General features: G+C 31.9%; 4 protein-coding genes across 4 annotated transcripts in view; all 4 read right to left on the reverse strand.

Annotated features, from left to right (window-relative positions):
- LOC106761554 (toll/interleukin-1 receptor-like protein) overlaps positions 1-10,616 on the reverse strand; it is a 22,181-nt gene extending 11,565 nt beyond the window's left edge. The window contains exon 1 of the mRNA XM_022781491.1: positions 10,356-10,616. The gene's annotated coding sequence lies outside the window, so the exon portion shown is untranslated. The remainder of the gene's footprint in view (positions 1-10,355) is intronic.
- LOC106761558 (TMV resistance protein N-like) lies at positions 275-5,653 on the reverse strand. Its single transcript, XM_014645117.2, has 6 exons — positions 4,927-5,653; positions 2,350-3,463; positions 2,207-2,252; positions 1,770-1,999; positions 863-1,594; positions 275-766 (listed from the first exon to the last, which is right to left on the reverse strand). Exons 1-6 carry the CDS (start codon positions 5,556-5,558, stop codon positions 275-277), a joined length of 3,246 nt encoding a protein of 1,081 aa, XP_014500603.1. The 5' UTR covers positions 5,559-5,653.
- LOC106761553 (disease resistance protein RPP5-like) lies at positions 8,532-18,589 on the reverse strand. The gene is given in 9 exon segments (XM_014645114.2): positions 8,532-8,666; positions 9,275-9,717; positions 14,466-14,717; positions 14,801-15,271; positions 15,273-15,452; positions 15,614-15,852; positions 15,960-16,032; positions 16,370-17,486; positions 17,812-18,589. Coding segments are annotated over 8 exon segments (3,153 nt in total). The 5' UTR covers positions 18,339-18,589; the 3' UTR covers positions 8,532-8,666; positions 9,275-9,423.
- Positions 13,915-22,688, reverse strand: part of LOC106761557 — an 18,462-nt gene continuing 9,688 nt past the window's right edge. The window contains exon 3 of the mRNA XM_014645116.2: positions 13,915-14,117. Within this exon, the coding sequence (XP_014500602.1) occupies positions 14,108-14,117 (10 nt within the window). The 3' untranslated portion in view covers positions 13,915-14,107. The remainder of the gene's footprint in view (positions 14,118-22,688) is intronic.

Consider the following 22,688-nt stretch of genomic DNA (forward strand, 5'->3'; position numbering starts at 1 on the left):
TTTTGATATTTTTTTAACATATGAGAAAACAATTTACATAATTAAGAAATCAAGAAACATTAGAAAAAATTAAGAAAAAAAATAATTACAGTAAAATGTAAAGTCTTAGCTTTTAGTGTTATTGAGGAACCAAATTGTATAGTCATTAGAAACCAAATTGAAGGCTGAAGAGAGAGCTCCTATTTCTTCAAACTAAGGCAGCTCTACATTTAGGGAATTTGATCGCAGTGCTGCTTCTGTTTCTACTGTGCCTCTCTCTGCTTAAATGCGGTAACTAGCCGTTTTCCTCAATTACGGAAATCTTGCGCTTCCGAGCTGTCAAATTTGCACANTGCGTCATTTTGAAGTTAATCAGGTCTTGTTCATTTACCCAGCGATACTGAAATTTCTTCACATCCACAGTAACAAAAAAACTATGGTAATCCAACAATGTCGTAATCCTGCTCAAACTGAAACGAAAACGATTAATACCACGTGCGTTCATAGAAACGTCTTGATAATGTAACCACATGTGATCTGTTCTAAAATCCATTGGAATTTCTTCATGGTCTAGACGAAATATTACGCAACACAGAACACCAATGAAATTATTGTCATGTGGAACGGGAGGTAGATCAACGGTTAGGTATTTTTCGTCCAGGTTTTCTTTGTCCAGGTATTGTATGTCCACGTTCACAAACTCATTGTTGAACAAATTCGGTATTTGACTTCCAGGCATAATACTATCAGGCATATGAGTTATAGGGAATGGCAATTGGTAGGTGGCCTGGTACCAGCAGAGTTATTGGTTAGTAGTTGTTCTCCTACACAAAACAAAAATTAAAAAGCAAGAAGAAGAAGAAGAAGGAAAGAGCATCCACACCTGAATAATTTGAATTGTCCATGAAAAACTCTTTCTAATGCACTCTTCAATCTCAACTAATTCTGGGCACCCGAATATATTTAGTCCTACATTCCAAAAATATATACCTTCTTCCTTATTAAGAAAATAACGCGATTCAAATATTGAAGATAGGAGGAATCTCGACGAGGAAAGTTTTGAGGACAAGACACTTCCTGAAGGAAGATCGGGCAAGTATTTCAATTGCTTGCAATCCTGTAAGTTTAAATAATACAGTCTCCAAAGGTCCTTGAGATTAGGCAATGTAACAAAATTGTTTCCCTTTAAATTTAGCTTCTCTAAGGAACTTAACTTTCCAATGTAATCAGGAATTTGAGCTAAGTTACAGAAGCTTAGATCGAGTTCACACAAACAAGAAAGAGGAGAGGAGGGCGACAAACAGCTGATCAAGTACTCTGTGTTCCTTGTTTCATCTTGTAAGCATTTACTATCTATTATTGAACAACCACTTACATCCAGATATTTAAGAGAATTCAGTCCCAATATAGTATTGGATAAGATTACTAGTTTTTTGCAGTCTCTCAAAATCAAACCAACAAGCTTTCTCAAACTCCCAATAGATGGAGTGAGTTTTTGGAGCTGTATGCATCCTAAAAGAATTATCCATTCAAGATTTAGGGCCTCTGCTACATCTGGCATCTCAACTAAACTTTCGCAAAAGGAGAGATCCAAACGCTTCAAATTGGGTAAAGGCTACATAAATGGGCAAAAAAAAAAAAGAAAACAAAATTAATAATGACACTTGGGTTTTATTTAATTTCTTTTCTCCATAAATTAATCAAAGAATAAAGGAATTAAAAATAAAAAGTTTGTCATTTATTTTCTTTATTTTTAAAAGAAGTACACATAAAAAATTAATTTACACTACCTTTGTGCCTTCCCACAGTCGTTGAATACTGCTCCCATAGAGTATTAAGTCAACTAGTTTGTGTGGCTGAAAACTTTGAGGCAAACACTCAAACGGATATCTCCTCCAAACAAGATATCCTAGTTCATTCGAAAGATGACTCAGACTTCCCGAAAACTTCACGTACCCAACATAAAGCAATTTCAGGTGTTTAATTTTTGATAGACCATCCGCCTTGATTGTTTCATAATCTGTAAATCAGTTGCATGATTCCGTAAATTTAGAAGCAGTTTTTTAATTGTTGAATAGTCTATGATAATATTAGGAAGTAGCAAGTTACATACGTGGACCGCTTTTTCTTTTCAGTTTCTTTAATCTTAGGTGAGGCTATATTTTAGACAGTTTCTCATTCAATAAAATACATGAATTTCTTCTTTCACAATACAACCTTTACATACCTGTAACATCATCCTCAAGAACTATTGCCTCAAGGTTTCGAGTTACCTATAACACCGCACATTATTAGATGTATGTTTTGAAGTATTTACAAATTCTAAAATAATTGCAATCTAAAATTTATAATCAAACATGTAAATTTTACCTCGTTCTCTGACATAGCATCATGGAGATCTTTGCATGTCCACAACCTACTCCACTTTATAGGCTCTTTAGGTGATACTTCCCGAACAATACACCTTCCCAAATCCACTAACAAGCTATGCATACCTATGGACCTCCCATGTCTGGTAATGAGTGATTTATCAATGAGAACTTGTATGCTATCTTCAGGATGAAATCCACGGAAATTTAGAATTTCCTTCAAATGTTCTTCGTGATAAAAATTGAAGAAGCAAGCAATATCCAAAAATGTTTGTTTGTATTTTTCTTCCAGTTGAATATAACTTATGCGCAAAATATCCATAATATTTTTACTTTTATTTTCTTTTAGCCCTTCCAATACACTTTTCCATTGTGACAAACTTCGGCCAAGCAAAGATGACCCAATTGTTTCAATTGCCAAGGGATGCCCTTCAACATGTGATAGTATTTCATCTGCCAACTTTTCATAATCGCTCAAAATATAATTATCTTTGAAAGCATTTCTACAAAATAGTTGGATAGCATCTTCTCGTATCAACGGTCGAACTTGATAAATATCATCCACTCCATGTATCTTCAATATTTGTTCATCCCTAGAAACTATGATGATTCTGCTCCCTTTACCTAAGCATTCTCGCAACAAATTGTCTCTATTTCCGCTAAATATCCTCAGTTGTTGAACTTGATCAACGTTGTCAAAAACTATAAGTGTCTTAGCATTGTTCAGTTTGGACTGCACCAAACATGTTCCCTCGATAACATTGCAAATCTCTACATTTTTCTCATTTAGAGTCTGAGAAATTAATTGCTTTTGTAAGCCCAACGAACGAGAATCTACAAATATTTTGCTTACATCATCAATAAAACAACGATAATTATATTGATGACAAATTCTTTCATATAAAGCCCGAGCAAGAGTTGTCTTTCCTATACCACCCATCCCACTTATTCCGACAACTCGAACATCGTTACGAAGGTCGAAACGCAAAATATTTCCTAAGTCTTGAACTCGATCCTCTATCCCAACTAGTTCATCCCTTGGAAAATTTAAAATTTTTGGTCTCAAATTATTTATTATCTCTTGAACAATTTTTTCAATCTGTTCATTCTGTGACCTGAAAATTTAAATGAAATGAAGGCAAAACATCATGAACAGAACATGAAAAGAGTATATACATTTTTAGGATAAAATATTAACGTAAAAAATTTTAACTTATTTTCATTAAATTAGTATATATTTGGACTCAATTACCTCTGTTTTTAAATAATGACAACGCAAATCATAATTAGCATAAAGAAAGTCTTAGAAAGCTATAAGATATTGTGATTAGTCTATAAGCAAAAATAGCTAAAAAGATGCAGAATACAATATATATATATATATATATATATATATATATATATNATAATATTTTTACTTTTATTTTCTTTTAGCCCTTCCAATACACTTTTCCATTGTGACAAACTTCGGCCAAACAAAGATGACCCAATTGTTTCAATTGCCAAGGGATGTCCTTCAACATGTAATAGTATCTCACGTGCCAACTTTTCATAATCGCTCAGAATGTAATTAACTTTGAAAGCATTTCTACAAAATAGTTGGATAGCATCTTTCCATATCAACGGTCGAACTTGATAAATATCATCCACTCCATGTATCTTCAATATTTGTTCATCCCTAGAAACTATGATGATTCTGCTCCCTCCACCTAAGCATTCTCGTAACAAATTGTCTCTATTTCCGCTAAATATCCTCAGTTGTTGAACTTCATCAACGTTGTCAAAAACTATAAGTGCTTTAGCATTGTTCAGTTTGGACTGCACCAAACATGTTCCCTCGATAACATTGCAAATCTTTACATTTTTCTCATTTAGAGTCTGAGAAATTAATTGCTTTTGTAAACCCAATGAATGAGAATCTAGAAATATTTTGCTTACATCATCAATAAAACATCGATAATTATATTGATGACAAATTCTTTCATATAAAGCCCGAGCAAGAGTTGTCTTTCCTATGCCATCCATTCCACTTATTCCGACAACTCGAACATCATTAAGGAGATCGAAACGCAAAATATTTTCTAAGTCTTGAACTCGATCCTCTATCCCAACTAGTTCATCCCTTGGAAGATTTAAAATTTTTGGACTCAAATTATTTATTATCTCTTGAACAATTTTTTCAATCTGTTCATTTTGTGGCCTGAAAATTTAAATGAAATGAAGACAAAATATCATAACATGAAAAAAGTATATACATTTTTTAGATAAAATAATAACGTAAAAAATTTTAAGTGTCAAACTAGTATTTTCATTAAATTAGTATATATTTGGACTCAATTAGCTCTGCTTTTAGATAAGGCATAACACAAATCATAATTACCATAAAGAAAGTCTTAGAAAGCTATAAGATATTGTGATTAGTCTATGAGCAAAAATAGCTAAAAAGATGCAGAATACAGTATATATAGGCCACCGCAGTTTAATTTGTGTAAAGCACTTCCAAATATCAATAAAGCTAGATTTGTCATAAAATCAATTGAGGTTAGTAATTATTGAATTGAGAGAGAAGAGTGCTCACTTATTTCCGATTTCCGAACCAGAGATATCGGCCACTTTTCTGAGAGCTTCTTTCCATCTTTGAACTTCCTCCATCTTCACCTTATCTTCTCTGAATCTATTTTCGTGTTCTGCAAATGCTTTCTCATAACATCCTTTCTGATTGCGCACCGTCGTAGGCTCAACATCATAAAAGATAGGTATAAGAGGTCTTGCTGAAGTTTCAGAGCAATTAAGTATCTCTACCAGTTCACGCAAGCACCAAGTGGAAGAAGCATAGTTCTTTGATAAGACAACAACAAAAACTTGAGAGTCCCGAATGGCTTGTAGAAGCTCGGGTGCTATGAAATCACCTTTTTTGATACATTGGTCATCTTTGAAGGCAAGAATGCCTTGTCGATGGAGAGCTCCAAAGAGAAAACTAGTGAAGTTGTTGCGCGTGTCTTCACCACGGAAGCTGACAAATACATCGTATGCATTAGATGAAGAAGAGGTGCGATGGATGATGGCGTCGGAAGCTGGTACGGAAGGTCCGATAGGAGCTGTTGGGTCAGACACGGTCATGCAGTCGGACATGCCGGACATGATCCGGTCCGGTTCTTTGACAAACCGGAGGATACGGCGGAGAATGTTGAAGACAGGCGAATACATCATTAAGAAAATCAGAAACGAAATGTAGTCCCACTGAATTCGTCGAAGTGAGAGATAATTGTTATTAGGGCCTGACTTTATGGAGAAAGGAATTCTAAAGTTAACGCGTTTCACTTTTATTGTCTCTTTCGGTGATTTTTTCGTTGAAGCTTCTTACAAAAATCATTAACGCGTTTGTTTTTATTTGGTTATTTTGTTTTGTCTTTTTGTGAAGAATGATGGGAGCCACCATGTTTGTCCTTCCTCATACATTGTCATATGCTTTCCAGCTACACAAGATGTAATTTCATATGTGCCAATTTAAGGAGTAAGGATCTTCTTCCTTCACTACACGAGATACTGATCTGGAAACAAAACTAAAACAGGGGATCTCCATAGTCATTCTCTAATCCTATTTTTATTTTGGATCTGTTCTTATTTTCATTTCATACACCTTTCTATGATAACCGCTACTATGTTTTTATTATTTTCCTTATTTTACATAAGTATTTAATATTATAAAACAAAAAGATAAAAAAAATAATAAAAAAAGAGATAAAACATTAAAATAACTAAAATTGGTTTGTTATGTTTATTGTCTTTAATATTTCTTTTAATAATTAAATAAATAAAGTTTCTTTATTTTCTATTTTATTTTGATCATTTATATGTTTTTTTTTCATTTAATAAAATTTATAGAATAAAAGATATTAAAAAATGTAATTTTATATGTGCCAATTGAGGTCTAACATGTCTTACAGGTTCACAAATTTCTACCTTTAACAAGAAAGTGGGCCGACAAAGAAGAAGAAATCCTGTCTTTAACAATCCACCTCTTAAAAATTGGATTTCATTAAATAAATGCATTTCATTAAGAATCCATCTCACTCTGTCATAAGAGAATTTTTGTGAGAAATTAAATGTCATCTTATTAACCTTGTATATATTTAAACGGTATGTAGTTAATTATTTAAACGTCATTTACAAAAATGATTATCATGCGATTGTACCCATCATCTTAATACTCATTACGTAAAATCTAAATACCATATTCAAATACCAAAGAAAATATATATCCAAAAATCTAAAAACATAAACATTCTCATACAATTGGTCAGTCAAAATTACGCAATCCTTATTCTCCATCAAGAGTTGAGATACGTAGGAACAAAGCGAGTCTTTATCAGGTTCACCTCCCAAACATCCAAAATTATCCATTATCATTTTCAATCATATTTTTCAAACAAATTTCCAAATCATTTTTAAACATATTTTTCAAAAGAACTACGTAACCCTACTTTCTATGATGTCTGAGAATATATAGGTCAATCCTTGTCGGGCTTCGTAAAATTAAAAAATATTGTTTTGTTTCCTATGTCTTTTTGTATTATTATTTTCGGGAAAAATAATCATTTTGAAAACCACATCAAGTTCGTAAACCAAGCCTTATTTTTATGGCTTTTTCGTAGTTTTTTAGGATAAACTATGGTGGCGACTCAAAACTCTGATTTTCGAACTTCTTTATTATTTTAAAAGTTTCGCTAATACTCCGTCGTTATCCCGGTTGCGACATCTCCCACAGTTACGGCGAGACTTCGATGGGTCTTGACCATCAACGAGGTCAATGACAACCGTCTCTTCATCGCCATTTCCTCTTCATCGCCAGACCCAAAACAGAGTTTCTTCTTTCTCCCCCACAATTTCGATAAGACTCTAATGGGCCTTTAATATCAACATGCGTATCACCCCCTCCCCTTCTTTCTCTATTTTGTTTCTTTCTCGATTTGTATCCATTCTGAGGGTGATTGAGGCTGATTGGGTGCATTCTAATGGGTTGTNGCTACCAAATAGAGATGGTGAAGCTGATAATTCCTCGCGACAATTGGCATCATTTCTGAACTGTGGCAAATTGTGTTTAATTGTTTGAGATGATTATGTAATTTGTTGGATTGTTGGATGATTTATTTGATTGTGCAATTCGTTTATTGGATTGTTCGATGATTTATTTGATTGTGAAATTCGTTTGTTGTATTGTTGAACTTTAATTTGTATGCTTTTATTATACACACAAACATTTTGGACAAAAAATCCCTAATTTAGCATAACACATTTTATTTTATTTAAATTTTAGTTTTTTAAAACTTAAAATAATTAAATTTCACATAATGTAACCTAACTTTGCCACATGCTTCACATTTGAAAAGTCAGCATGTCACCCCACTGTCGTCTTAACGCCATCTCATTGCAATCTTAACGTCGTTAACTCAAATTGACGACAATGGTGCAATTGAATCAATTTTACGCCATGAAGGATCAAATCTCAAGACAAGATTCGTCCAACGGTCATATTATCATCAAATCTCAAGATAAACATTGTGTAAATGACTATATCATCAAAGGTGTATAAATAGATGATCAAGAGAAGAAGAAAGATAATGACGATGATAGGAAGAAAAATAGCATGAAGACAAATTATCATTAGAGTTGAGCAAGAAATTTTTTTTGAGCTATTAGAGTTAATTCCTTTTACACAAGAGTAGAGAGAAAGAGAAGAGCTCAAGGAAAAAGAAAAAATCTCTCGGGCTTCATACAAATTTGCTAAATTTGGAGCCATTTCTACAAATGTTAGAAATTGAGAAAACAAAACCCATACAAATTTGTTTTTCCTTGAAATAGTCTAGTTCTAATCTTTATCTATATCATTTTTCTTCGTAGAAGATTCAGTTAAACTTTTGAATTCTGAAAATTTGAAAAGAAAAAATAAGGATTTAAATAGTTTTTGGGTAACCACGGACCATATAGTTTAAGAAAATATTTTTTTAATAAGAATAGCATTTATTTTCTTGATTTCCGTGATCAGAATAACAAAAATATGTGTTCGATTTTAACTATTTTTAATATTTAAAAAATTATGAAATAATTTTATCAATTTTGAATAATATGAATAATTTGTATTTGTATTAAACATTTTATTAAATAAATTATGTTAAATGGTGATAGAATAATCTAACAATCATAATAGAATCCATCATAAGAAAATGTTGCATCCAACTGTTGTTTGAAAACTGCTTCCATTCCAACACAACTTATGATGACCATTTTTTGTGCAAAATGCAACCTCCTCATAGACCCCTGTGATATTGCAACAGAATAAGCAAAATGCTAGAACGAATAGAAAGCAACACAATCCTATAAAATGTGAACATCACAAAGACCAAAGGCGTAAGCATTTAAACAAAGGGAATGAAGTGGAATAAAATCCAGAGGTTAGCATGACACAATATTATATATAATATGACTTTGATTAAAATGAAGTTCCTATATTATTACATAATAACATTTTCAGTTCCAAAGTCAATGACACCAACTTGAAATCACGACAGCAACAAAATCACTAGCATGAGTGGATACAAACAACCAAAAAAATGTCGCATGTTTCCCCTTCAAACCTTATGTCAATGATAAATTAACTGATGCTCCAAAGGAGAAAATTTTGTCTTTTATATAGGGGCTAAATACCTGACTTTCTTGATCATAATGGCAATGTATCAACTTTGTACCGATTAGTAGTAATATATTGACCATTTTGATTTACATAATAATTTATAATAGTTTATAAAATTAATGATGTCAATTTATAAATAAGATCTATGTACTGATTAATCATTGCCAATTTCAATCAAATAACATTAGAAAATATTAAGAAAAAAATAATTACAGTAAAGTGTAAAAAGTCTTACCTTTTAGTGTTATTGTAGAACCAAATTGTATAGTCATTAGAAACCAAATTGAACGCTGAAGAGAGAGCTCCTATTTCTTCAAACTATGGGAATTTGAATGCAGTGCTGCTTCTGTTTCTACTGTGTCTCTCTCTGCTTAAATACGGTAACTAACCGTTTTCCTCAATTACGGAAATCTTGCCCTTCCGACCTGTCAAATTTGCACAATGCGTCATTTTGAAGTTAATTAGGTCTTCTTCATTTACCCAGCGATACTGAAATTTCTTCACCGTAACAAAATTCCTAGAAGTCTTATAACTCAACAATAAGTCAATCATCCTCAAACGGAAATGATAAGGATGAATACCACGTTCGTCCATAGAAACCTTTTCATAATGTAAGCACATGTGATCTCTTCTAAAATCCATTGGAATTTGTTCATTTTTTAGTTCGTCTATAGAAACCTTTCCATAATGTAAGCACATGTGATCTCTTCTAAAATCCATTGGAATNTGAGAGCTTCTTTCCATCTTTGAACTTCCTCCATCTTCACCTTATCTTCTCTGAATCTATTTTCGTGTTCTGCAAATGCTTTCTCATAACATCCTTTCTGGTTGCGCACCGTCGTAGGCTCAACATCATAAAATATAGGTATAACAGGTCTTACTGAAGTTTGACAGCAATTAAGTATCTCTACCAGTTCACGTAAGCACCAAGTGGAGGAAGCATAGTTCTTTGATAAGACAACAACGAAAACTTGAGAGCCCTGAATAGCTTGTAGAAGCTCGGGTGCTATGAAATCACCTTTTTTGATACATTCGTCATCTTTGAAGGCAACAATGCCTTGTCGATGGAGAGCTCCAAAGAGAAAACTAGTGAAGTTGTTGCGCGTGTCTTCACCACGGAAGCTGACAAATACATCGTATGCATTAGATGAAGAAGAGATGCGATGGATGATGGCGTCGGACGCTGGTACGGAAGGTCCGATAGGAGCTGTTGGGTCAGACACGGTCATGCAGTCGGACATGCCGGACATGATCCGGTCCGGTTCTTTGACAAACCGGAGGATACGGCGGAGAATGTTGAAGACAGGCGAATACATTTATTCAGGAAATCAGAAAGCAAACTGAGTCCCACTGAATTCCTGGAAGTGAGAGATAATTGTTATTAGGGCAAGTAAGGGAGTGGCCTGACTTTATGGAGAAAGGAATTCTAAAGTTAACGCGTTGAATTTTTGCAGTCTCTTTCTGTGATTTTTTCGTTGAAGCTTCTTACAAAAATCGTTAACGCGTTTGTTTTTGTTTTGTCTTTTTGTGAAGAATGATGGGAGCCACCATGTTTGTCCTTCCTCATACATTGTCATATGCTTTTCCGTCAACTTGCCCCGGACATCATAATGACACATATTCAAGAAATCCTTTTTAAAAAGAAGATCCACATGCACCCAAACTGAAGGAGTAAGGAAGTGCATTGATAGGGGATCTTCTTCCTTCACTACACGAAATACTGATCTGGAAAAAAACTAAAACAGGGGATCTCCATAGTCATTCTCTAATCCTATTTTTATTTTGGATCTGTTTTTATTTTCATTTCATACACCTTTCTATGATAACCGCTCCGATGTTTTGCTTATTTTCCTTATTTTACATTTTAACTACTGTTGTCCACTCTCATTTTTAATAAGTATTTAATATTATAAAACAAAAAGATAAAAAAAATAATAAAAAAAAGAGATAAAACATTAAAATAACTAAAATTGGTTTGTTATGTTTATTGTCTTTAATATTTCTTTTAATAATTAAATAAATAAAGTTTCTTTATTTTCTATTTTATTTTGATCATTTATATGTTTTTTTTTCATTTAATAAAATTTATAGAATAAAAGATATTAAAAAATGTAATTTTATATGTGCCAATTGAGGTCTAACATGTCTTACAGGTTCACAAATTTCTACCTTTAACAAGAAAGTGGGCCGACAAAGAAGAAGATATCCTGTCTTTAAAAATCCACCTCTTAAAAATTGGATTTCATTAAATAAATCGCATTTATTTGAGAATCTATCTCGCTCTGTCAAAAGAGAATTTCGGTGGGAAGTTAAATATCATCTCATTAGCCTTGTATATATTTAAAAGGTCTGTCGTTAATTATTTAAACGTCGTTTGCAAAAATGATTATCATGCGATTGTACCTATCATCTTAATGCTCATTACGCAAAATCAAAATATCATATCAAAATACCAAAGAAAAAATATATCCAAAAATCTAAAAACATAAACATTCTCATACAATCGGTGAGTCAAAATTATGCAATCCTTGATTCTCCATCAAGAGTTGAGATACGTAGGAGCAAAGCGAGTCTTTATCAGGTTCACCTCCCAAACATCCAAAATTATCCATTATCATTTTCAATCATATTTTTCAAACAAATTTCTAAATCATTTTCAAACATATTTTTCAAAAGAACTACGTAACCCTACTTTCTATGATGACTGAGAATATATAGGTCAATCCTTGTCGGGCTTCGTAAAATTAAAAAATATTGTTTTGTTTCCTATGTCTTTTTGTATTATTATTTTCAGGAAAAATAATCATTTTGAAAATCACATCAAGTTTGTACATTTAATTAAAGGTACTGTCTTGGAGAAAACATTGAAGGGTTTTAATACCTTCTCTACATGTAATCGACTTCCGAACTCAAAACTCTGATTTCGTAAACCAAGCCTTATTTTTATGGCTTTTTCATAGTTTTTTAGGATAAACTATAGTGGCGACTCAAAACTCTGATTTTCGAACTTCTTTATTATTTTAAAAGTTTCGCTAATACTTCGTCGTTATCCCGGTTGCGACATCCCCCACAGTTACGGCGAGACTTCAATGGGTCTTGACCATCAACGAGGTCAACGACAACCGTCTCTTCACCGCCATTTCCTCTTCATCGCCACACCCAAAACAGAGTTTCTTCTTTCTCCCCCACAATTTCGATAAGACTCTGATGGGCCTTTAATATCAACATGCGTATCACCCCCTCCCCTTCTTTCTCTATTTTGTTTCTTTCTCGATTTGTATCCATTCTGAGGGTGATTGAGGCTGATTGGGTGCATTCTAATGGGTTGTNGCTACCAAATAGAGATGGTGAAGCTGATAATTCCTCGCGACAATTGGCATCATTTCTGAACTGTGGCAAATTGTGTTTAATTGTTTGAGATGATTATGTAATTTGTTGGATTGTTGGATGATTTATTTGATTGTGCAATTCGTTTATTGGATTGTTCGATGATTTATTTGATTGTGAAATTCGTTTGTTGTATTGTTGAACTTTAATTTGTATGCTTTTATTATACACACAAACATTTTGGACAAAAAATCCCTAATTTAGCATAACACATTTTATTTTATTTAAATTTTAGTTTTTTAAAACTTAAAATAATTAAATTTCACATAATGTAACCTAACTTTGCCACATGCTTCACATTTGAAAAGTCAGCATGTCACCCCACTGTCGTCTTAACGCCATCTCATTGCAATCTTAACGTCGTTAACTCAAATTGACGACAATGGTGCAATTGAATCAATTTTACGCCATGAAGGATCAAATCTCAAGACAAGATTCGTCCAACGGTCATATTATCATCAAATCTCAAGATAAACATTGTGTAAATGACTATATCATCAAAGGTGTATAAATAGATGATCAAGAGAAGAAGAAAGATAATGACGATGATAGGAAGAAAAATAGCATGAAGACAAATTATCATTAGAGTTGAGCAAGAAATTTTTTTTGAGCTATTAGAGTTAATTCCTTTTACACAAGAGTAGAGAGAAAGAGAAGAGCTCAAGGAAAAAGAAAAAATCTCTCGGGCTTCATACAAATTTGCTAAATTTGGAGCCATTTCTACAAATGTTAGAAATTGAGAAAACAAAACCCATACAAATTTGTTTTTCCTTGAAATAGTCTAGTTCTAATCTTTATCTATATCATTTTTCTTCGTAGAAGATTCAGTTAAACTTTTGAATTCTGAAAATTTGAAAAGAAAAAATAAGGATTTAAATAGCTTTTGGGTAACCAGGGACCATATAGTTTAAGAAAATATTTTTTTAATAAGAATAGCATTTATTTTCTTGATTTCCGTGATCAGAATAACAAAAATATGTGTTCGATTTTAACTATTTTTAATATTTAAAAAATTATGAAATAATTTTATCAATTTTGAATAATATGAATATATTTGTATTTGTATTAAACATTTTATTAAATAACTTATGCTAAATGGTGATAGAATAATCTAACAGTCATAATAGAATCCATCATCTTGATAAAGGGTGGTGATATTTTGAATCCACTAAATAAAAACTTCTCACTTAACTACTTAAAATAATAATAATATTTTAATCACAGTTATTTTACTTTTTAATTTAAAATTTCAATAATAAGTGAATTGTGAAGTGGTCCTATTTTATTTGAAGGATGTCAAAGTATTATTTTTCCTTGACAAAACCAACAGTAAATACAATCCAGAATGCAAACATGTAACTTTTGGCTCAGAATCTGTACGTTGTCATGTATATGTAATTTTGTTTCATACTGTACAGCTCTTAAGATTTTCTCTTAGCTTCTTTACCAAATTAAGTGTTTTATATAATTCATATATGAATTTATAGCTTTTGAAAATCTTAAAAGAGCTCATTTCAAGTGCATCTCTTCTTTATGCTTTTGAAAACCTTTAGTACATATCATACTAGAAGCATATTAAATAAATTATCATAAGAAAATGTTGCATCCAACTGTTGCTTGAAAACTGCTTCCATTCCAACACAACTTATGATGACCATTTTTTGTGCAAAATGCAACCTCCTCATAGACCCCTGTGATATTACAACACAATAAGCAAAATGCTAGAATGAATAGAAAGCAACGAAATCCTATAAAATGTGAACATCACAAAGACCAAAGGCGTAAGCATTTAAGCAAAGGAAATTAAGTGGAATAAAATCCAGAGGTTAGCATCATATAATATTATAATATGACTTTGATTAAAATGAAGTTATTACATAATAACATTTTCAGTTCCAAAGTCAATGACACCAACTTGAAATCACGACAGCAACAAAATCACTAGCATGAGTGGATACAAACAACNCATAATGTAAGCACATGTGATCTCTTCTAAAATCCATTGGAATTTGTTCATTTTTTAGTTCGTCTATAGAAACCTTTCCATAATGTAAGCACATGTGATCTCTTCTAAAATCCATTGGAATATGTCTATTGTGTAGACGAAATATTACGCAACACAAAACACCAATGAAATTATTGTCATGCGGAACGGGAGGTGGATCAACGATTAGGTTTTTTTCGTCCAGGTATTCTTGGTCCACGTTCACAAACTCATTGTTGAACAAGCTCGGTATTTGACTTCCAGGCATAATAGTTACACGAGCTATCCATTGGTATTGGTAGGTCGCCTTGTACCAGCAGAGTTATTCGTCAGTAGTTATTCTGATAAAAGAAAAATTAAAATGCAAGAGGAAGGAAAGAGCATCCACACCTCAAAAATTTGTATTGCCCATGAAAAACTCTTTGTAATGCACTGTTTAATCTCAACTAATTCTGGGCAGCCGAAAATGATAAATCCTGCAACTTTCAAAAACATTGATGAAGATCTCGTGACAGTTCGTGAAGGGAGATCAGGCAAGTATTTCAATCGCTTGCAATCCTGTAAGTTTAAATAATACAGTCTCAAAAGGTCCTTCAGGTTAGGCAATCTAACAAAATTGTTTTCCTCTAAATTTAGGCTCTCTAAGCAACCTAACTTTCCAATGTAATCAGGAATTTGAACTAAGTTACAGAACCTTAGATTGAGTTCACACAAACAAGAGAGAGGAGAGGAGGGCGACAAACATCTGATCAAGTTCTCTGTGTTCAACCAATTACTACCTATTATTGAACAATAGCTGACATCCAGATATTCAAGAGATTTCAGGCCCAATATAGTATTAGATAAGATTACTAGTTTTTTTGCAGTATCTCAAATTCAAAAGAACAAGCTTTCTCAGACTCTCAATCGATGGATTCAGTTTTTGGAGCTGTCCACATCCTTCAAGATGTATCGATTGAAGATTTGGGGCCTCTGTTACATCTGGCATCTCAACTAAACTTTGGCAATGCAAGAGATCCAAACGCTTCAAATTGGGTAACGACTACATAGATGGAAAAAAAAAATTAATAATGACACTTGGGTTTTCTTTAATTTCTTTTCTCCATAAATTAATCAAAGAATAAAGGAATTAAAAATAAAAAGTTTGTCATTCATTTTGTTTATTTTTAAAAGAAGTACAAATAAAAAATTAATTTACACTACCTTTGTGCCTTCCCATAATCGTTGAATACTACTCCAACGCAGCTTTAACTCAACTAGTTTGTGTGGTTGAAAACTTTGAGGCAAACATTCAAACGGATAATTATACCAAGTAAGATATCCTAGTTCATTCAAAAGATGATTCAGACTTCCCGAAAAGTTAACGTTCGCCTTCACGTTCTCAACATAAAGCAACTTCAGGTGTTTAATTTTTGATAGACCATCCGCCTTGATTGTTTTATCTGTAAATCAGTTGCATGATTCCGTAAATTTAGAGGCTATATATTAGGCAGTTTCTCATTCAATAAAACAGAGGAATTTCTTCTTTCACACTACAACGTTTACGTACCTGGGATTTCAACATCATCCTCATCCTCATCCAGGTGATATCTAAGAACTATTGCCTCAAGGTTTCGAGTTGTCTATAACATCGCACATTGTTAGTGTTAGATCTGAAGATAGGAATAACTCTAAATGTCCTCTGTTAGAGAATGAATTTTATTAATGCAAAAGGGTTGGCTTATATAAGCCACTATATCTAAATGGCTACCAAAGCGGAATAAAAAACTCAATTATCTCCTAAATAATAGGACAATCTAACAGCTTTTAATACTGCAGCTTTATTAACTGACACGTAAATATATTAACTGACACACGTAAATAATAACTTAAACTAACAGTTAGATGCATGTTTTGAAGTATTTACAAATTCTAAAGTAATTGCAATCGAAAATTTATAATCAAACATGTAAATTTTACCTTGTTCTCTGACATAGCATCATGGAAATCTTTGTATGTCCACAGCCTACTCCACTTTCTAGGCACTTTAGGTGATACTTCCCGAACAATACACTTCCCCAAATCCACTAGCAAGCTATGCATACGTATGTACCCTTTGAAATCTTTGGTAATGAGTGATTTATCAATGAGAACCTGTATGCTATCTTCAGGATGAAATCCACGAAAATTTAGAATTTCCTTCACATCTTTTTCATAATAAGAATTGAAGAAGCAAGCAATATCCAAAAATGTTTGTTTGTATTTTTCTTCCAGTTGAATATAACTTATGCGCAAAATACCCATAATATTTTTACTTTTATTTTCTTTTAGCCCTTCCAATACACTTTTCCAATGTGACAAACTTCGGCCAAGCAAAGATGACCCAATTGTTTCAATTGCCAAGGGATGTCCTTCAACATGTGATAGTATCTCACGTGCCAACTTTTCATAATCGCTCAAAATNTAATTANCTTTGAAAGCATTTCTACAAAATAGTTGGATAGCATCTTTCCTATTCAACGGTCGAACTTGATAAATATCATCCACTCCATGTATCTTCAATATTTGTTCATCCCTAGAAACTATGATGATTCTGCTCCCTTTACCTAAGCATTCTCGCAACAAATTGTCTCTATTTCCGCTAAATATCCTCAGTTGTTGAACTTCATCAACGTTGTCAAAAACTATAAGTGCCTTAGCATTGTTCAGTTTGGACTGCACCAAACATGTTCCCTCGATAACATTGCAAATCTCTACATTTTTCTCATTTAGAGTCTGAGAAATTAATTGCTTTTATAAGCCCAACGAACGAGAATCTAGAAATATTTTGCTTACATCATCAATAAAACAACGATAATTATATTGATGACAAATTCTTTCATATAAAGCCCGAGCAAGAGTTGTCTTTCCTATGCCACCCATCCCACTTATTCCGACAACTCGAACATCATTAAGGAGATCGAAATGCAAAATATTTCCTAAGTCTTGAAGTCGATCCTCTATCCCAACTAGTTCATCCCTAGGAAGATTTAAAATTTTTGGTCTCAAATTATTTATTATCTCTTGAACAATTTTTTCAATCTGTTCATTTTGTGGCCTGAAAATTTAAATGAAATGAAGACAAAACATCAGGACATGAAAAAAGTATATACATTTTTAGGATAAAATAATAACGTAAAATATTTTAACTCTCAAACTATTATTTTCATTAAATTAATATATATTTAGACTCAATTACCTCTGTTTTTAGATAATGACAACACAAATCATAATTACCATAAAGAAAATCTTAGAAAGCTATAAGATATTGTAATTAGTCTATAAGCAAAAATAGCTAAAAAGATGCATAATACAATATATATATATATATATATATATATAGGCCATTACTAATTATTGAATTGAGAGAGAAGAGTGCTCACTTATTTCCGATTTCCGAACCAGAGATATCGGCCACTTTTCTGAGAGCTTCTTTCCATGTTTGAACTTCCTCCATCTTCACCTTATCTTCTCTGAATCTATTTTCGTGTTCTGCAAATGCTTTCTCATAACATCCTTTCTGATAGCGCACCGTCGTAGGCTCAACATCATAAAATATAGGTATAACAGGTCTTGCTGAAGTTTCACAGCAATTAAATATCTCAACCAGTTCACGTAAGCACCAAGTGGAGGAAGCATAGTTCTTTGATAAAACAACAACGAAAACTTGAGAGCCCTGAATGGCTTGTAGGAGCTCGGGTGCTATGAAATCACCTTTTCTAATACATTGGTCATCTTTGAAGGCAAGAATGCCTTGTCGACAAAGAGCTCCAAAGAGAAAACTAGTGAAGTTGTTGCGCGTGTCTTCACCACGGAAGCTGACAAATACGTCGTATGCATGAGATGAAGAAGAAGTTTGATGGATGATGGCGTGGGAGGAATGCCACTGCGACCTTGCCCCTGAGAGCATTGGAAGAAGCCGAATCCCACAAAGTCCGAAAGTTTGTTCTATGAAGAATGAAAGTGAGAGATAATTGTTATTAGGGCAAGTAAGGGAGTGGCCTGACTTTATGGAGAAAGGTAAGAGAGGTAAAATGAAGTAAGACAAACACAGTATCTTCGTACTATTGTCTCTGTGGTGGAATTCTAAAGTTAACGCGTTTCATTTTTGCACTCTCTTTCTGTGATTTTTTCGTTGAAGCTTCTTACATAAATATTGTCTAAGAATTGTCTAAGATTTATAGTCATTAGTGAAAGCATAAATTGCTGCGCAAATGCAGGCAGACAGTCAAGAAATATAGATCCGAATCCTGCGGTTGGTAATGCGTTTCATTTTTGCGTTTTTTTAGAAGCTTCTCAGAAAAATCATTTCTAAGAATTCTGACTATAATAATAGCCAAATCGTATTCTACAACTTCTTATCTATCAAAGTTAACGCGTTTGGTGGAATTATAAAGGAAAAATAAAGCAAAGTTAAAGTTAAAGTTGAAGTTAAAGTTAAAGTTAAAGTTAAAGTTAAGAATGACTAGATCAAATTTTTGACCCTATGTTGAAATAACAATAATCACGAAGTCGTATTTTACAACTTCTTATCTATTCCTCTCTAAAAAAAGCTAAAATGAAAGCCTTATCTTGTTACCGTGTTTCTCCACTAAAGAAAATAATGAGTTATAGATTTTTTTAAACTATTATTTACTATTATTATTAATACTCTGAATTCCTGGAAAAGTATAATTCACACTAAAGAAAGATTTATTTGTCAACCAGCTTCACTTATGTTTCTCGTTAATAAAGATAGTAAAGTTCTTCTTGTTACAAAGTTTCTTTACTTATTTATCTTCTTTTTCTGAATCAATATTGATTTGACATATATTTTTAATCTAGTAAACTTATTTTATTTTATTTTATTAAAATATTGATATATTATATGTGGTGAATTATAATATATATAATTAATTTTTTACCAAATTGGATTGGATTGTTTCAATTTATTGATTATTAAATAGCTAAGTTAATATTTTCTATTGGATAACATCATATAAAAAAATTATTTTAAAATAACATTAAATATTATTTTAGTCTTTAAATTTTGAATATAAAATTAAAATTCCTTCATATCTCAAAATTTAATACAAGTTTCAAATTTATTATATAATATAATTAGACTATTGATTTTATGAGTATGGTAAAATTATTAATACTAACATTATTATATTTTTAAATAATTTTAAATAAAATGATACTTAAAATGCTTGTTATAAAATTAACAAAACTAATCCTATCCGAATTTGCGTAAACTTTGCAAACAGGTGATAAAATCCTAATGGTACTTTGATCGCTCTTTCTGTTTGAAGAGGACTTCCTCATTGGTGAGAGAAGAAGATCCACTTGCAAAGACTTTCCAAAGCTCAAGTTAATAAGAAATGTTGAGACAAAATTGTTTAGAGAAACTAGATTGTCCAATAACTCATATTTTGAAATTTAACAAACAACACTCAACAAAATATTGATAATAAGATATAATGGTTAATGGTGACGAGTACTAAAGGATAATATTGGATGAACATGTGTTTATCATATATATAAAAATATATCTAGTGTATCGAACAAGATAAATATAAAGAATAAAATGATTGTGGTAAGATTTTGTCTAAATGAAGGAGGGTTTGATACAATAGAAACATAATTTAAACGAATGTTGAACTAAACGTTAATTCTTAAAAGTTCAACATACAAACATGGTGAGCCAGCAAGCGTTTGACAGAACGTGATAAATGCCATCAAGAGATACACAATTATTTGGTATCTCAAACATGCTTAAGGCTTAAATCATAAAGAGCACCAAAAACAATAGAACTCTTAACAGAGTATTTAATCATCATTGCACTTAAACAAAATGATAAGGCATTTGAACATCAAGTTATGCTAAGCATTGCTAGACAATATATTTATGCCTAGACAAGGTTATGAAACAAAAGGCTTAAAAGATCATACCATAACATATCATACACTTTGCCTTTGAATAATGCATTTATCAAAACATGCAGACATGTGACAAAATGTTTTGAACACGCAACAAGTTTAACGATCATAAACATTTAAAACATTTAATATTGTACGAAAGAGTACCTTTCTGCTTGCATGCTTTGTTCTTGTTATTTCTGCAACACATGTCAAAACTAAAATCTTTATTCATAAGCACTACACAAAGGACAGAAAGATGTTGAGAGATGAGAAGACAATCTTAGGATGTTTTCTCAAGCTTTGCACTAAAAGAATGTACAAGCTATGTTTGAATGAAATTACTAATAAAGCATTGTCACGCTTATACACCTGAGTCTGACCTGCTACCTAAAAAGGCTATGAAGTCTATCCAGAAGTCAACTTTATGTCTGACGATCATTTCTCAAGGAGGTTATTTAAAGAAGATCCACTAAAGAGAATATGTTGTTGAAGTTGAGGGAGGAGAAAGTAGAAGAAAGAAAATGAGAGAGAAAGAGAACATGCTCAAGAAAGATCATTAAACACAACCTCTACTCTACCTCAAAGCATATATCCTCTAATGATTTAACATTAGAGGAAGAATCTCATATGTTTACATATTGTATTGTTATTGATCATCTCCTTAAGAACTATTCAAATTTGTATCTGTAATCAAACATTGAATGTGTTTGTATTTAATCATTGTATTGAGCTAAAGGTTCTAGTAAGGATTGACTAGGAAACTAGGAGTGGTTGACAATACTCAATTGTAAACTAGGAGTGGTTATAATACTTGGCCAATGGGAGTGGTAAACTTTGGCTAGTCAAGTTGACTAGGGAAACCGAGAGTGATTAATTAGAATACTCTATTAGTCATGTTCATTGGGGAACCAAGAATGGTTTATAATACTCAACTAGTCAAGTTGACTACCAGAAGTGGTTTAGAATACTAAAAACTAGTCAAGTTGACTAGGGGGAACCAAGAGTTATTTGATAACATGTGCAACCAAAAGTGGGTTAGACTCAACTATAGTCTTTGATATGATTAGTGACACCTCTCAAGAGTTCTTGAGGGAGACTGGACGTAGCTCAGGTTGAATGAATCAATATTAAAACATTTGGGTGTCTCCCTTCTTTATTTGACATGCTTTCTTAAAACGCTTTATTAAAAACACAATCGTCTAACACCTATAACAGACTGTCTGACCCTAGGTATAACTAACATTGTGTTACTTTGCGAAAGAGTTTTCAGAAACACCATCCCCCCCCCTTTTTTCTAGTGTTTCATCGATCTTTGATCTTCAAGAGAGTTACGATCTATTATATGAGAGGTACTTGTGTAATATGAAGTGTCAAGTGAGTATTGTTGAGACAAGACAAGCTCGTCTACAACATCTTTGGTTTTGAAGTTCAAACAAACAACATTAAAATAAAGTAGTCTTGAACAGAGTCATAGGGTAAAATAGTCAAAACACTAAACGATATATAAGAACACTAAGTATAAAATAGAAGGTATCCACACAATAAGACTAACATATCTAACTCATTAATAAATAATAACTAAATTAAATGATTTGAACATCAACATCATACCTCACCTTTTTTTTCCCTTAAAGTTATTATTTATAAATTCAACTGTTAAATCATACAATATAATTTAATTCTTAATAGCTATAATACTGTAAAGGTCAACTTTAAATCTTACTTTCAACTTTGAAATTAAGATATTGGTTTGGTCAAAGAAGAGTATAGAACTATTTTTAAAAAAATATTAATACCTCTATTAACTAAATAAAACTATTTTAATATACACAGAATAGAGATTAAGCCTCTAACTACGTGATTAAGAAACGAAGTTATTTGTTAATCATATGAGTTATTTTTATAATTCTACTTCCATCTTAATTAATATTTGGGCAATATTGATTTTTGTAAATAATCGATTTAAATTTTTATTTCATCTAAATCTATCCCCAAATTTTAAGTTTAGCCTAATTAATATTAAGATGTTATTCATGTTGTAAAAAAATATCTTTAAATTTTAATTGACTTTCAAAATTTAATTTTCCATTTTAATAGTAGACACTCTAAACTTTAAATTCCATTTCAATTCATTCTGAAATTTGATTCTACTTATAAATATAGATTACATTAATCTGAAATTATATTGCTAAGGGAAAAGAAACTTCAGCTAATTATTTATCTTATATTTTAATTGTTCANTATTTTAATTTTTGTATAAAAAATGCTTTCAAACATTAAAGTATAAGAAAATTATATTAAAAAATTAAATAAAATGATTTTTATCATTTTATATTTATATGTTTTTAAGTCTAAA

Source organism: Vigna radiata, chromosome 5, assembly GCF_000741045.1.
Source record: "Vigna radiata var. radiata cultivar VC1973A chromosome 5, Vradiata_ver6, whole genome shotgun sequence".
In the NCBI taxonomy this organism is placed as follows: domain Eukaryota; kingdom Viridiplantae; phylum Streptophyta; class Magnoliopsida; order Fabales; family Fabaceae; genus Vigna; species Vigna radiata.